Genomic DNA, 13778 nt, shown 5'->3' with positions numbered 1-13778 from the left:
ACTCCACGGCTTTCCAGGGACTCCCCTTGGGGCTGGGTCGTCCTAGCCGTCAGGGACAGGGACTGTGGGGCCACGTGTACAGCTGGGCACATTTGCGGAGGATTAGCGCAGAGCGGGGGCCGGGGCGGGGGGCAGGCAGGTTGTCCACATTCTCTCCCCTTGTCCTCTCCCCCCGGGGGGGAAATGGCCCACATGTCCGCCTGGCCCCTCTGGTGTCACGGGCTGAGGTCTGAGGGAGGAGCCGGGGGAGGATGAGGCTGGGCCCGGGATTGCAATGAGCCACCTCCGTCTGTGAGCCAAAGTCCTGCCCTCTGAGGTCTCGACCGGGCTCCCTCTGGTACCAGTTGGGTTTCTGCGGTGGGAGCGATGCCATAGCCCGGGTGGATTTATCCCATGAGTCTGCTCGCCTCTGTCCCTCTGTCCGCCGCACACTGTGGGGAGGCCAGGGCGGCTGCCGCTGCCTAAGGAGTCGGAGCCACCCGGGCATGGGGTCGAGCTGACAGATGAGGCTGTGAGAGACCTCCAAGCTGGAGAGCTAGCAACAGCCTTGGAGATAAATGAGTCCGATCTCCTTCGTTTTTAGCTGAGGAGGCTGAGCCAGAGCAGAGACGAGACTCACCAAGGTCACCCAGGAGCTGGAGGCAGAGCTCAGTGGGGTCGGCGTCTAGGACCCAGGGGCCCTGGCTCCTAGACCATTCTCGTCCTGCCGTGAGGTGGCCTGGTGCCGGCGGAGTGGGGGTTTCAATCAGTCAGACTTACGTCCCAGCTCTAGCCCTGCCTCCTGCTGGCTGTACGACCTCCAGCAGCTCACCTCCCCGCGCTTCAGTTTCCACCCCCACAAAACGCAATGGGCTGATGAAGGGCCACGCAGAGGACACGGGTGACTCGGGTCATCTCCAGGGCCACAGCGTCTGTCCCAGTGTCCCTTTGTCCCTGCCATTTGTTTGGAGTCTCCAAGGCCAGGCTCTGGTGACGAGGCTGCCCGTCCATCCCCACCGACAGGGACTAAGGCGGGCCAGGGGGCGGGGGCGGGGGAGTGCTCTCAGGAGGCCTGGACTCCCGCCGCTCGTCCCAAGTGATCCTCCTCTGTTTCTTCGCAGGGGGAGCCGGGCAACCCTGGACGGCCGGGGCCCGTGGGTGAGCAGGTAAGTCCGCCCTGGTCTCTGAGCAGAACGGCTCTGTATTGAGCACTTAGGCTGTGCCAAGCCCTTAGGGAAGCACTCCACATGCACCCCCACATTCAGTCCCTTCCCAGCTGCAGAGGTGGGTTCGCTCGTCTCCCTCTTTCATTGACACGGACGCTGATTCTCGGGGAGGGGGCGTCTGACTGAGAGAGCCGTGAGTCACAGTCACAATGGCCGTTCCCCACGGCCTGCCTCTGCGGGTGTCTCTGGGGCATTCGCCCGAAGGGGTGACGTGACCTGGCTCCCGGAACAGTAAACCTGGAAGAGCCCTTCCACAGTTGCTGCCTGCACTCGACTTACAGATGACCAGAGAAGCGTAGCCACTTGCCAGGGGCTCTTGGTCAGGCACCCCTAAATCCTAGAGCAAGCGAAATTCAAACCAGGGGCTCTGGCTAGTTGGGAAGCCAGGCCAAGCAAGGTCTGAAGAAGGAGGTTCGAGGACCACGGCCTTCATTCACTATCAAGGTCTCGGGCCCGGGATTGCAATGAGCCACATCCGTCTGTGAGCCAAAGTCCTGCCCTCTGAGGTCTCGACCGGGCTCCCTCTGGTACCAGTTGGGTTTCTGCGGTGGGAGCGATGACATAGCCCGGGTGGATCTATCCCATGAGTCTGCTCGCCTCTGTCCCTCTGTCCGCCGCACACTGTGGGGAGGCCAGGGCGGCTGTCGCTGCCTCAGGAGTCGGAGCCACCCGGGCGTGGGATGGAGAGACGCGGCTCTGAGTGCTGGGTGAGCGGACCGGGGGGGAGGGAGCAGTCCCCTCCACTCCTTTAAGGAAGGACCCGTCCCCCACACCCTGTAAGGAGGAATGATGTGGGGGCCCAGAAGAATCTGTCTCCACCGAGCACCATCGATGGATGGCGTGAGAGGCGGGCACCACGGGCTCCCTCATGCAACATCTGTTGGGGGGGGGGGGAGCGGGGATTGGAGCAGGGGGAGGACTGGGCTTTTTGAAACGCTTCCAGTGTCATTTGAGCGCATTCTGCGGGAAGCCCGGGAGTTTGGAAGGGCTGCTGCGGCCTGGATGTATTTCCTGATTAGGGGAAGAAAAAAAAAGGCAATCCGATCAGCAAATTTAATTTCATAGTTATGCTGATGGTAGGGCCCTCGGGAAATAGATGCTCAGAACCCTAGAATGTCAGTGTTCTTTGTGCCTCGGACCCGTTTAGCAGGCTGGTGACGGTCATAGGCCCCTGCTCAGAGTAGAAGGTTTAAATGCAGAAAATTCAAGGCAAAGGATTACAAGGGAAATCGGTTCTACCCAACGACAGTTATGAAAACATGCCCAAATGTGACCTACTCATAGCTATGCTTCTTTATTAATAGCGAGATCTAGCATCAGGTCTAATAATGACCTCAATTTCGAAGGGGTGACAAGACTTGAAGATACATCTTGAAGCGTCTGCGGTAATATGACATGTCGATGTCTGTGACCGTTTCAGCCTCCCCAGAGTCACAGCATGGGCTGCATTTATTGGGCACCTGTTCGGTACGAGGCTCTAAGCCAAACACTGTCTACACCATCACCTGCAATCCCGCCAGCAGCCCTCTGGTGGGAGGTGTTATTGCCCCATTTTGCGCATGAGGCTCTGAGGAGTAACTTGCCCAAGATCTCCCGGGCGGTAACGTTACTGTCCGAGCCAGGGCCCACACTCAGGCCTGCGGGTTCCCGAGACCTGCGTGCGAGAGGGACTGGAAAACCCTTGGACCTCTGGCCTTCTAACAGCTACTTAGAGGGCAGCCGGCTTGCCAGGCCCTGTCCTAGGTACTGGGGACACCCAGATGATTCCAAGGCATGGGCCTTGCCTTAGAGAAGCTCTGTGAGGCGGGGGGAAGGAAGGGGGGGAGCCAGGCATGGAAACACCTAACTCTGCGATGCCTGGTCCAGCAGAGGACCCACAGCTGTCTCTCCTAGTTGCCTCCCCAGCATGTAGCGGAATGTCACGTGAGAGGAGGGAGGGAAGGAGAAAAACTCCCATAGCAGACAGTGGCCCTTCATCTGTAGACACTGAGGACCAGGCCAGCTCCTCCCCCAAATCAAGGACTCAGATCCTGCCTGTGCAGTGCCCACCGTAGGTGACACCACTGCCTCCTCCCCGGTGTCCTCCGCCCGCCCGAGAGGAGCCAGCGGGCCTGTGCTGTCAGAGCCGCCTCTCCACCCGGCCCGCCAGGTGGAAGCCCTGGGCCTCTGGCACTGCACCCCTCTACCCCCCAGCCTCTGCCCCAGCCCCAGCCGCAGGCCGGGCCTGCCAGGATGTTCCGGACAGTGCCCCAGGGAGGCCGCAGAGGTGGGGCAGGGGAATGGGGCGCTTGCTGTATGGCCCTTATTCATTAGGATCCTGTTTGGCTTCTTGTTTGAGGTTTATGACCTGCCTGCCTTCCAGGGCCCAACAACCCATAAATTTAAAGTAGCTATGAAATTTCTCTTTCCCTGGGCCAGTCGGGCAGAGGCCTCCGAACAAAGCCGCTTTTCTTCCCCGCGCTCCGCATCCTCTACACGTCTGACTGCTCCCTTGTGGGGAGCTCAGGCCTCTGTCTTAACCTCGTGCCCTTTTAAAACAAGTTAGAATGGGATGGGAGGGAATTCACATGGATTGAGTGCCGAAGTGCTCCGCGCATTATCTCCAGGACTCAGAACAACCCCGGGGAAGTGGGCGGGACCTTTATTTAAAGTCCTCCATTCTGTAGATGAGACTCGGAGAGGCCCTGTGGTTCGCCCGGGGCCCACAAACCTAAAGATTCAATGACAATGACATCGATAGTGCTAGGTGCCAGCCATTGTTGTTGATATTGTTATCACCTGAAAATGCTCTGATTTATTCTTTTTTAAGTACATTGTTGCAAAAGTCAAATACTCAGTTCTTTTCTACGGCTTCTTAGCTATGACCTCATACCTTGTACCTCACTCTCTCACCTCCTACTTCAACCCGAAGGGTCTCTGAGCCCAGGGAACCCGGGCCCTCCATGAGTAGTGATGGTGTCTCTGTGTGTGTGTGTGTGTGTGTGTGTGTGTGTGTGTGTGTGTGTGTGTGTATGTGTGTGTGTGTGTGTGTAGGAGGGGGTGGGATCCGTGCCCCGCTCACAGCCACATGCTTTGGAGGCCCCGATGGAGGGACAGGTGCTGGGCTTTGGAACCACTCGGGCCCAGGCTGCAGCAGCGAGACACACGTGGTCCTGGCCCGAGGTGCCGCTTTGGAACCGGCTCTGAGACCCCCAGAGCTAGCCCTTCGGAACCGGGTGTCATTCCGTCACTTTACTGGCTGAGGGCATCGCTTCTGACCTATTTCTGATCAGGCTCAAGGTCTCCTCTCTGCATATGTTTTGGGGACAGGGAGCAGACATTATGGGACAAACCCACTCACCCCTCAGTCTTCCCTAATGCTCCCGGAAACTCAACTCTTGGCTGCAAACCTGGTTCTTCCCGGGGCATTTTGACACCCCCAACCACACAGTTTGATTTTCCTTAACAGAGAAGAGTGCAGGGTCTGGGCAAGGGCGTGTCCCCCTCCCTGGGTGACCCCTCTAGGCGGCTCCCCCTGCTGTGTGCCTGCTCAGGGCAGCAGCACTGCACAGCCCCGCAGCCTCCATGAGGAGCCACTGGAACTCGGAGGCGAGTTATCACCCAGCGGAGTTAAAAGAGCAGCGGGAACCAGTGCGTGTGTGTGTGTGTGTGTGTGTGTGTGTGTGTGTGTGTGTATGCCCTTTCAGAGCGGAGAGGAAGCCTCTCACAAGACAGTGAAAAGGCCTCCGCTTCCCAGATTTCAATCCGGTCTCTTGGCAGGGGCTGCGGTGGTATTTCTATCCTGGCCAGCGAGTTGGTTTCTCTCTTTGAAACAGCCCCGGAGCCCCGAAAGATGGGGACAGACTCCTCACAGACAGGCCTCTCTCTTCCCAGCACAGCCTCAGGGCCTCCCCGCCATCACCACGCTCTGCCTGATCCTGGCGCGGGAAGAATGTGCGGCGCTCCCAGGGAAGCTGGCAGCGGCCCCGCTGCTTGGCTCCCAAATGAGAACCATCTGGCGGGGCGAGGGAAGTCAGGACAGAGCCGGGAGAGGTGGCTCGCTCCGCTGGGTGGCAGCCCCATGCTGGCAGGGTTACCAGGTTACCAGGCACGGGGCAGGGCACTCGGGAGGGACACAGCCCCGAGGAGGGCCGCCGCGGGAGGTTGCCTTTGAACTCACGTGGCTCCCTCCTGTCTTTTGCTTTTGGAAAACGTTTCTTCCAGGGGCTCCTGGGCTTCGTTGGTCTGGTCGGGGAGCCAGGAATCGTGGGAGAAAAGGTAAGCCGTGTTGAAGGGAACATCTAAACAAACAGAGCTTGTGTTTTTGCAATTTTGAAAAGATGAAGGGGCTGGTTGACCTGGGGGGAGTGGGGGGGGGGGTTCAGGCTTCTTTCTCCTGGGCTGTCCTCATTGCCCTGGCATCCGGGCCTTCAAAGGACCTTTGTCCCTTTTGCGACCGAGGCTCAAACTGGGGAGGTGACTTGCTCAAGGTCACCCAGATAGGAAGTGGCAGAGCTGGTTCAGTATCCAAGGCCACACTTGCCTACTAAGTCACTCTGTCCCGGGCTGGCCCAGGTGGCCCACAGCCTGTGGCTTCCCATTCCTGGCCCCGCCCCCCTTCACCCCCGTCCCCTGGACCCTGGAGGGCACCCACTTTCCTTCCTGGAGCTTATCTCATCCTCAGGCAGGTCCTCGGGGGAGCTGATGTTACTCCAATTGGGCAGATGGAGAAACTGAGGCCCAGAGAGGGGAAGCATCTACCTTCATCTGACCCCACCTGGCCCCAGGCTTATCCTGAGCCACCCCCCTCTGCACTCCCTGTGCCCAAGACCCGCTGGCCGCCACGTTTTCCTCCTCCTCTTCCTCCTCTCCCTCTTCTTTTTATTTTAACTTTTGATTTTGAAATAATGATAGACTCACAAGAAGTTGCAAACAGAGTACAGAAAGGTCCAGGGCGCCCTTTCCCCTGTTGCCGTCAGCGGTAACATCTTGCATCACAGTAGCGCAATGTCAAGGCCAGCTCTGCCCTCTCTTATTGCTCAAATGTCCCACACCCCTCCTCGCCCACAGACCGTTGCCCATGCTGTCCCCACGCCAGGTACACTCTTCCCACTCTCATCCCTCCGCCCTTTGTCTGCATGACTCAGTTCCCCTTTAGCTCTCAGGTCAAGCTGTACTTCCTCAGGGACGTTTTCCCCACCACACCCCTGCACCCAGGGGGTCAAACTCCCTGTCAAAAGGCCTTGGCGCCGAGACCCTCTCCGTCACTGCTCGGCCCCGCCTCACATCCGTTTAGGCGATGTGTGTCCATCTCCTCACCACACCGGGTCTCACTCCGTGTGAGCAGGATCTGCCTACGTCTACTCAGCACTTTGTCTTCTGGGTCTAGCATATCGTGCTGGCCACACAGTAGATGCTCAGTAAATGTTTGATGGCTTGGGGGGGGGGGTGGAGGTGGACACAAGAAACAGGGCCTCACAAAAACAGCCAGGACTCGAACCCAGAACCCCTGCCTTCCGGCCATAGCTCTGTCTGCCGGTCTGTCAGGATGGGTCAAGAGGAAAGAGTTCCCAGCATCTCATCTAGGTTTGGGCAGAGGGAGGGGAGAAGGAAAGAAATGCCTTCCATTGCCATCTCCGCCTCAGCATGACCAGCTAGGGCCGTGGTCGGCAAACTGCGGCTCGCGAGCCACAGGCGGCTCTTTGGCCCCCTGAGTGTGGCTCTTGCACAAAATACCACGGCCTGGGCGAGTCTATTTTGAAGAAGTGGCGTTAGAAGAAGTTTAAGTTTAAAAAATGTGGCTCCCAAAAGAAATTTCAATCGTTGTACTGTTGATATTTGGCTCTGTTGACTGATGAGTTTGCCGACCACGGAGCTAGGGGATGCCAGGCCTAATGAGGACCACGTGGCGTGGGCCCAGACCAAAAGGGACATGCCATTGGCCTGTCCTTGATGGGGACGGTCCTGGCCTGAGGGAAGCCGCTGGGTGGCATGCTGCCGTGGGTCTGAAGCCTCCCTGGACTTGCCACGGGTCTTCGCTTCTGCTGTGTGAAATCCCAGACCCCCACCCCTCCCCTGTCAGCACCCTCTGAGGGATGTGGCCATGAGCTGGGCAAGGACTCTCTATAGACCTTGGGCAAGTCCCTGCCCCTGTTTGGCCTCTGGAAGGCCCTCTGCACCTGCCCCCCACAGAGCCACCCACAGCTGTGACCTCCCTGCATTGTTGTCTCCATCACAGGGTGACCGGGGCATGATGGGCCCCCCAGGAGCGCCTGGACCCAAGGGGTCAATGGTAAGGAGCAAGTCTGCATCCCTCTGCCGTCTCCGGTCACAGCCCTGGTGGCAGCTCTGCTCTCTGCCGCCTCTGCCTCCTGCAGACATTCAGGATGGTTTGCTTCTTCCTCCGGGAGGCCTGGCAGCTACTCTGTGTCCCTGGGCCGGGGCCGAGCCGGCCGAGGCGGGAGGGACTGAAGGAGGAAGAGACACCTTCCACCGCCTAGTCCTTCCTTTTCTTCTCTCTGCGTAGGGTCATCCTGGAACGCCCGGTGGTGTTGGGACCCCCGGAGAGCCTGGACCCCCGGTAAGCGGAGCCCTCGTGTTCCTGGGCTCAAACCCACCGTCAGGCGAGGATGAGGCCTCCGAGTCAGACAGACCTGGGTTCGTTTCCCAGCTCCGCTGCTCCCTGACTATCTTGCCAGGGCAGATCACTGAACTCTGAGCCTAAATTGTGCTCAGCTGCAAAATAGAGAAAATAACTGTGGTCATGGTAGTGTGATTGCACAGTTAAATGAAACCATGCGGCCGATGTCCATTCCATAGTGCTGTTTGTTACACGGGGCACCTTGGTCATTAGCACCATTATGGCTTTGTTCATTTACTCGGGAAATACTGTGACATGTGTGCCTGGGGCCTGGCCAGCAGCTGGGATGCAGCCATTAACAAGGCAGGAAGCAGTCCCTGTCTGTCCTTTAGGAGCTTCTCTTCTGGCGTGAGGGAGAGAGAGCACCCAATGAATAAGAAACGATGGGGAAAGGAGGGAAGAAATGGGAAACGCTGGGGACAAATGGGCTGGGGATCAGAGCCGGGGAGGCAGGGATCCTGGGCTTCTTGTGATGACTGAGGAACCCGGGATATTCCTGAGGATCCCAAGGCAGGGAGGATGGGAGAGGCAGGAGGGCTGGGGGAGGGGTGTGGTAGGAGCACCCAAATCCAGAGGCCCCTTCTACTCCCCCTGGGGTGATGTGGGGGTAGGGAGGGCTGGCTTTCACCTAGAACAGTGTTGGGCAACCTTTTGAGCTTGGTGTGTCCAACTTCACCAAAAAAACTGAGCATAACCCGGGTAGTGTGTCACTTTTGAGGAAAAAACATTATTTCGCAAATGTTTCATCCTCAGGAGCAGCAAATGTTTCATCCTCGGCATGCGGCCGCCTCAGCGGCCGCGTGTCATCAGAAATGGCTACGCGTGTCAGTGCTGACACGCATGTCATAGGTTCGCCATCACTGACCTAGAACATGGACCTTCTGGTCCCTCTGCCTCTGCCGATGGACGATGTGGAGACTGGCGAGGGCACCCACTTCAAGGCCAGGGCTCAGGGCTAGGGGTCCACTCTGGGAGATGGAGGGATGGGCTTCAGGCAGGTGGGAAGGGTGTTGGGGGAAGCGCCCAGCCCAGTCAGGACCCCCAGGCAGGGCAGGGGGGGGAACTTCAGGCTGCCCAGGTCCCTCCAAAGGCCGGACTGAGGGCTCCTTAGGGTCTGATGAAGGAGGCCACGGGAGCCTTTGGGGATCTGAACCCAAGGAACGTGTGCACACACCAGATCTCTGCGCCAATTAGGGAAGCAAGGCCAGCTCAGTTCTCAGACATTTGCGTGCACCTACTGTGCGCAGAGCCCATGCCCAATTCCAGGGATGCAAAATGGTAAGAAATAGCTCTGCTCTTAAGATTCTCACTGTCTAGTGGGGGTGCCGAGTACAATTGTTCTCTCGCTCACTAACAGACCTTTACTGAGCACCTACTGTGTGGCAGGCAGTGCTAGGTGTGAGAAACCTGGCCACAAGTGACCATCACCCAAACATGGGTGACAGGCAACTGCGAGTTCTGCCTGCCCCCACAGTCCTTCTGATGAGGTTGAAAGCTCTCAGCGTGCAGAGCTGAGGTCAGAAGCCAGCACTCCGGGCCCCCAATGGTATGTTTTCCCCCAGTTCATGAGGAGGAGGAAAAGCCACATCTGGAGGGGCTGGTTGCAGGCTAAGGCACCCACCCAGCTTGGAATCCAAGGGCCCAGCCGCCCAACCAAAGGCTACGCCCCACCTCCCTCCCCAGTGTTCACAGGACCTGAGCACCGCGGGGCCCAGGAAACACTCCCGGAAACAGAGTGATTCGAACCCATCAGCGTGGGAGGTGCCCAGGGTCAGAGACCAAGTACAAGGGTGCTGGGGGCCATGATCAAATCCTCACTCTGGCACCCCTGGACTTCGGCCTCCCTGGGCCTCCGTCTCCCCATCTGTCCAGTGGGAAGGAGAAAGCCTGGAAAGGAGTTGCTGGGACAAAATGGGAGGCCAGTGGGAGGTAGGCAAACAGTGGGGACATCCAGGGCAGCGCATAGAAAGAAGGGGCTGGCCTCCTCGGAATTCCCGACCTCCATAGCTCAACTGACCTCCTCCCGCCCCCTTTCCTCAGTGCTTCCATCTGTTCAGTGGGTTGGCCCAGACTCAGTGAAATCAGACAGACCCCAAGGTTGCCAGGGACCCTTCACTGCTGCAGTCTGGGGCTGTCCCTTGGATCTCGTGGGGCCCCTCCGCCAGCCGGCTGCCCCTAGTGCCGCTGGGGAAGCCGGAGAGCACGGAGGTCAGAAAACCGACTGTAGAATCAGACACTTGTGAGTCAGATCCTGGGCCCCCACCTACTAGCTGTGTGCTTGTTGCAAGACCCACGGCTTCCCTGAGCCTCAGTTTCTCCATCTGTAAGCCAGCATAATACGACCTTCATTATGAGATTGTTGTGAGACAAATGATTTAGTTCATGACGTAATTGCTCAGCAAACTACCTGCATATACTAAGTGCTTATGAATGGTCTTAGGAATAATAATTACTACTTGTTAGCAATACTAATTACCACGATTATTAATAAGACGGTTGCTAGTAAAGGGACATTTCTGGCAATATTGTTCCCATCTGATTGCCATTTTCCCACTTTTCCAAACACTTTAACACCCATGTTTTTCTGCCGTCCCTGACATCAGTCAAGGTTATACTCCCCATGGCTGGGGGAGGGGACACAGTCAGGTCCTGGGAGCTCCGGTTTCTGGCCTTCTCCTTTAAGAGAGCTGGTAGCTACTCTTTCCTGGGGACCAGCCAGGTCACTGCATCTTCTCAGCAGCTCTAGGAGCGGAGGCTCTTCTTATCTAAATTTTTTAGTTGATGAAACTGAGGCCAGAGCGTTTAAGTCACTTGCCAAACTGACAGAATGAGTAAGTGGCAGAGCCAGGATTTGAACCTCTGTCTCTGGTGGAGCAGTTGGCCCGTGTAAGCACTTGGCTCCACTGCCGCTAAGTCGGAGACTTGGCTCCTGAGATTTCCCAGTGACGCATCGCGTGCCTTCTGCAGTCCGGGCTCCCTCCATAACGCGGTCCCATCTCACCCAGGCCTCGCGGTCTCCACCGTCCGGGAGTCGGACCTGCCTCTCTATCGGGCCACGCTGGCTTCACACCCTGCTTGCTCTGCTGGCCAGGGGCCAGGTAGGGACCCAGCCCCCCACATTAGTGCTTCAGCAGCAGCAGCCGGAGGGTCCGCACCCCTCGAGGCCAGAGGGAGAGAGAGATGGGAGCTGGAGGAGTTTTTGCTGAGGCCACAGACGGAGCTGGGGCTCTCTGGTATTCGGAGGGGGCTGAGGCCACCCCCTCTTCCTCGTAAAAGGAGCACGCCCCGTCTGAGACTGGCCACTGAACGCCTCTATCATCTTATCCCCATTTTTTAGTTTATGAAACTGAGGCCAAAGAGTTTAAGTCACTTGTCAAAGCGACAGAATGAGTAAGTGGCAGAGCTGGGATATGCACGTAGCTGTGGAGGGGTCCCGGCCGGCCATAGGGAGCGGTTGCTGCCTGATGGGTATAGCTGGGGCTGGAACCGGGAAGAGAAATTGGGCAGCGAGACCGCCTGCTCCCTCTCTTTGCCTCCTTTCTCTCCCTCCCGACCTTCTTCCGTTCTCTTCAGTTGTTTGCGTATCCATCATCCCTTCAACAGATTCCTAACTCCGTGCCATAGGCCTGTGTGGGGCCAGGTGCTAGGAACAAACCAGCCCTGTTGTCTGTCCCTCCTCCCTGTCTCTCTCTCCCGTACGCCTCTTCTTGTCATTCCAACATCAAATCAAGGTAACCGGCATCCTCCTCGGGCCAGGGCCCTTCTCTTCGCACCCCTCCACCACCCCCTTCTCTACCCAGCCTCCCCCGCCCTTGACGCTCCCTTCCCCGTCCAAGCCTCCATTCCCCTCCCTCACCTCGGGGCTGAGGTCTGGTTCTTCCTCCTCCCGCCCAGGGCTCTTTCTAGGCTTTCAGGGAGCTCTCAGGTGATAGTTGGGGTCAGGGTCGGGGACAGAACTTGGGTTGCCACATTCTCCTTGCTGATAGGGGGAGAAAGGGGAAATGGGCCCTGGCTGGTGTGCTCAATGGTTAGAGCGTCGGCCCATGCATCAAAGGGTCAAGGGTTTGATTCCTGGTCAAGGGTTTGATTCCTGGGGGAGGCAACCCATCGATATGTCTCTTTCTGTCTCCCATCCATGTTTCTCTCTCTCTCCCCCTTCTTTCCACACTCTCTCTGAAAAGCAATGGAAAAAATATACTTGGGTGAGGATTAACAACAAAAAAAAAGAGGAAATGGGAATTTAAGGAGAGCCTTTTTTCAGAAATGTCCTGTAGCTTCTGCTTGTTGATTTTGAGAGAAGGAAGGAAATGGCTCGTGCAGGGAGGCCTCCCCGCGAAGGAGAGGAAGGGTTGAGGCCCAGGAACCAGGCGGAGTCCTGCTCAGGGTTGCAGCTTCTCCTCCGCTTCTCGCTGTGGCACAGATTTTCCCACGGGGCCACAGCCTTCAACATGAAGGCTGCTGAGCCTGGGCAGGGGCTGCTCCCGAGGCCAGGCTTTGCCCCTTGCGGCTCGCCCTCAGTGCCGGACTCACTCCCTGACAAAGGGCTTCTCCAAACTCTTCTCCCCGCAGGGTCCTCCAGGATCTCGAGGCCCGCCGGGCATGAGGGGAGCCAAGGGACGCCGGGTAAGTGAGGCCCAGCCCCTGGGAGCTGGCACTGGTCCCCTGCTGGGGAGACCACCTCCTGTACATCGCGCCCCCCCCCCCGCCCCCCCGCCCCGTGCTGAGGTCTTTGACTTTCCCAGCACCAGGCAGGGTTCCAGGCTCACCGTGGGACCCCACCCATTTCCAACCCATTTCTGAGCTCCAGGCCTTGCCATCCAGGGGGCCCAGGTGGGCTCTGTGGTACCAGTGCTTTGTGCGTTCATTGGTTCGTTCAGCCACCTTTTATGTACACCTACTCTGTGCCGGCCCCTGAGACTAGGTCAGGCACGACACCTGTTGCCTTTTGATTCCGTCCAGTTGGTCAAACAGCCAGTTTAGGGTCATTAGCGTGTAGTTGGCGGATGCATGGGGCAGCTTGGGGGCCTGGAGGAGGCACCTCACCTGGACGGGGTGCCAGGGGAGCTGCAGGGAGAGGGCAGTGCTTGAGCTGGTGCCAGATTCCAGGCCGAGGGAAAGCCGGCAGGCAAGAGAAGGGTGGCATGTTTAGGGATCCCCAACAGAGGGACAGGGGGGAAGGATGGGACCAAGAATTAGCAGGTGCCACGCCAAGCAGGGCCTCAAACACCAGAGCTAGGCGTATGGGCTATGCTCCAAGGGTAGTGGGGAGCCATAGAGAGTTTTAAGCAAGGGCGGGTCTGATCACAGCCCGAGATAATCACTAGTACTTCCTGTGTGCCAGACACCGTCTTATCACATACATGGACTCATTTAATCTTCAATGCTGCCCTATCAAGAAGGTGTTATTCTTAATTCCATTTTACGGACAAAGAAACTAAGGCACAGAGAAGTTAAGTCACTTGCCTCAGGGTGCAGAGCTAGAAAGTGGCAGAGCTGGGATTTGAACCCGGTGGGTCTGGCGCTTTTGCACACTGAATGCAGCCTGACTTTCAGTCATGCAGGGAGGGCTGATGGAGTGGTTTCCCGCACCCGCTGGCGTCCAGGTGCCAGGCCGCGCAGCCTGTAAAAAGGAATCGAGATGGCGCAGGTAGTGCAGGCAGCCCGGGCCCGCTATCCACGCGCCGTACCGGGGATCGGTGATGATGATGCTTCCCTTGGCTGAATTTCAAGTGGTTTTAAATTTTCCCCTGAACCAGATGGCCTGAGCAGTCAGCCTCGGAAAGGGGAGATTAAGAGGCATTCCTCAGGCCGGCAGGGCCCCTCCCAGCAGCATGTCCTGGGTCTGTGCACGTGGACCGAGGCCCATTGACAGCCACCTGACCTGCGTACCTTGCCTCCTGGAGGCCACGGTAGCTGGAGGCTGAGCTGCATTGGCCCAGGCCCTGCCCCCTCCC

General features: G+C 58.0%; 1 protein-coding gene across 1 annotated transcript in view; it reads left to right on the top strand.

The window, feature by feature from the left end:
• COL27A1 (collagen type XXVII alpha 1 chain) overlaps positions 1 to 13778 on the top strand; it is a 124788-nt gene that overhangs the window by 72082 nt on the left and 38928 nt on the right. The window contains exons 24-28 of the mRNA XM_008155255.3: positions 1101 to 1145; positions 5409 to 5462; positions 7423 to 7476; positions 7711 to 7764; positions 12394 to 12447. Coding sequence (XP_008153477.2) covers positions 1101 to 1145; positions 5409 to 5462; positions 7423 to 7476; positions 7711 to 7764; positions 12394 to 12447 — 261 coding nt within the window. The remainder of the gene's footprint in view (positions 1 to 1100; positions 1146 to 5408; positions 5463 to 7422; positions 7477 to 7710; positions 7765 to 12393; positions 12448 to 13778) is intronic.

Source organism: Eptesicus fuscus, chromosome 15, assembly GCF_027574615.1.
Source record: "Eptesicus fuscus isolate TK198812 chromosome 15, DD_ASM_mEF_20220401, whole genome shotgun sequence".
Classification (NCBI taxonomy): domain Eukaryota; kingdom Metazoa; phylum Chordata; class Mammalia; order Chiroptera; family Vespertilionidae; genus Eptesicus; species Eptesicus fuscus.
This window is presented reverse-complemented; position numbering and strand designations above follow the sequence as displayed.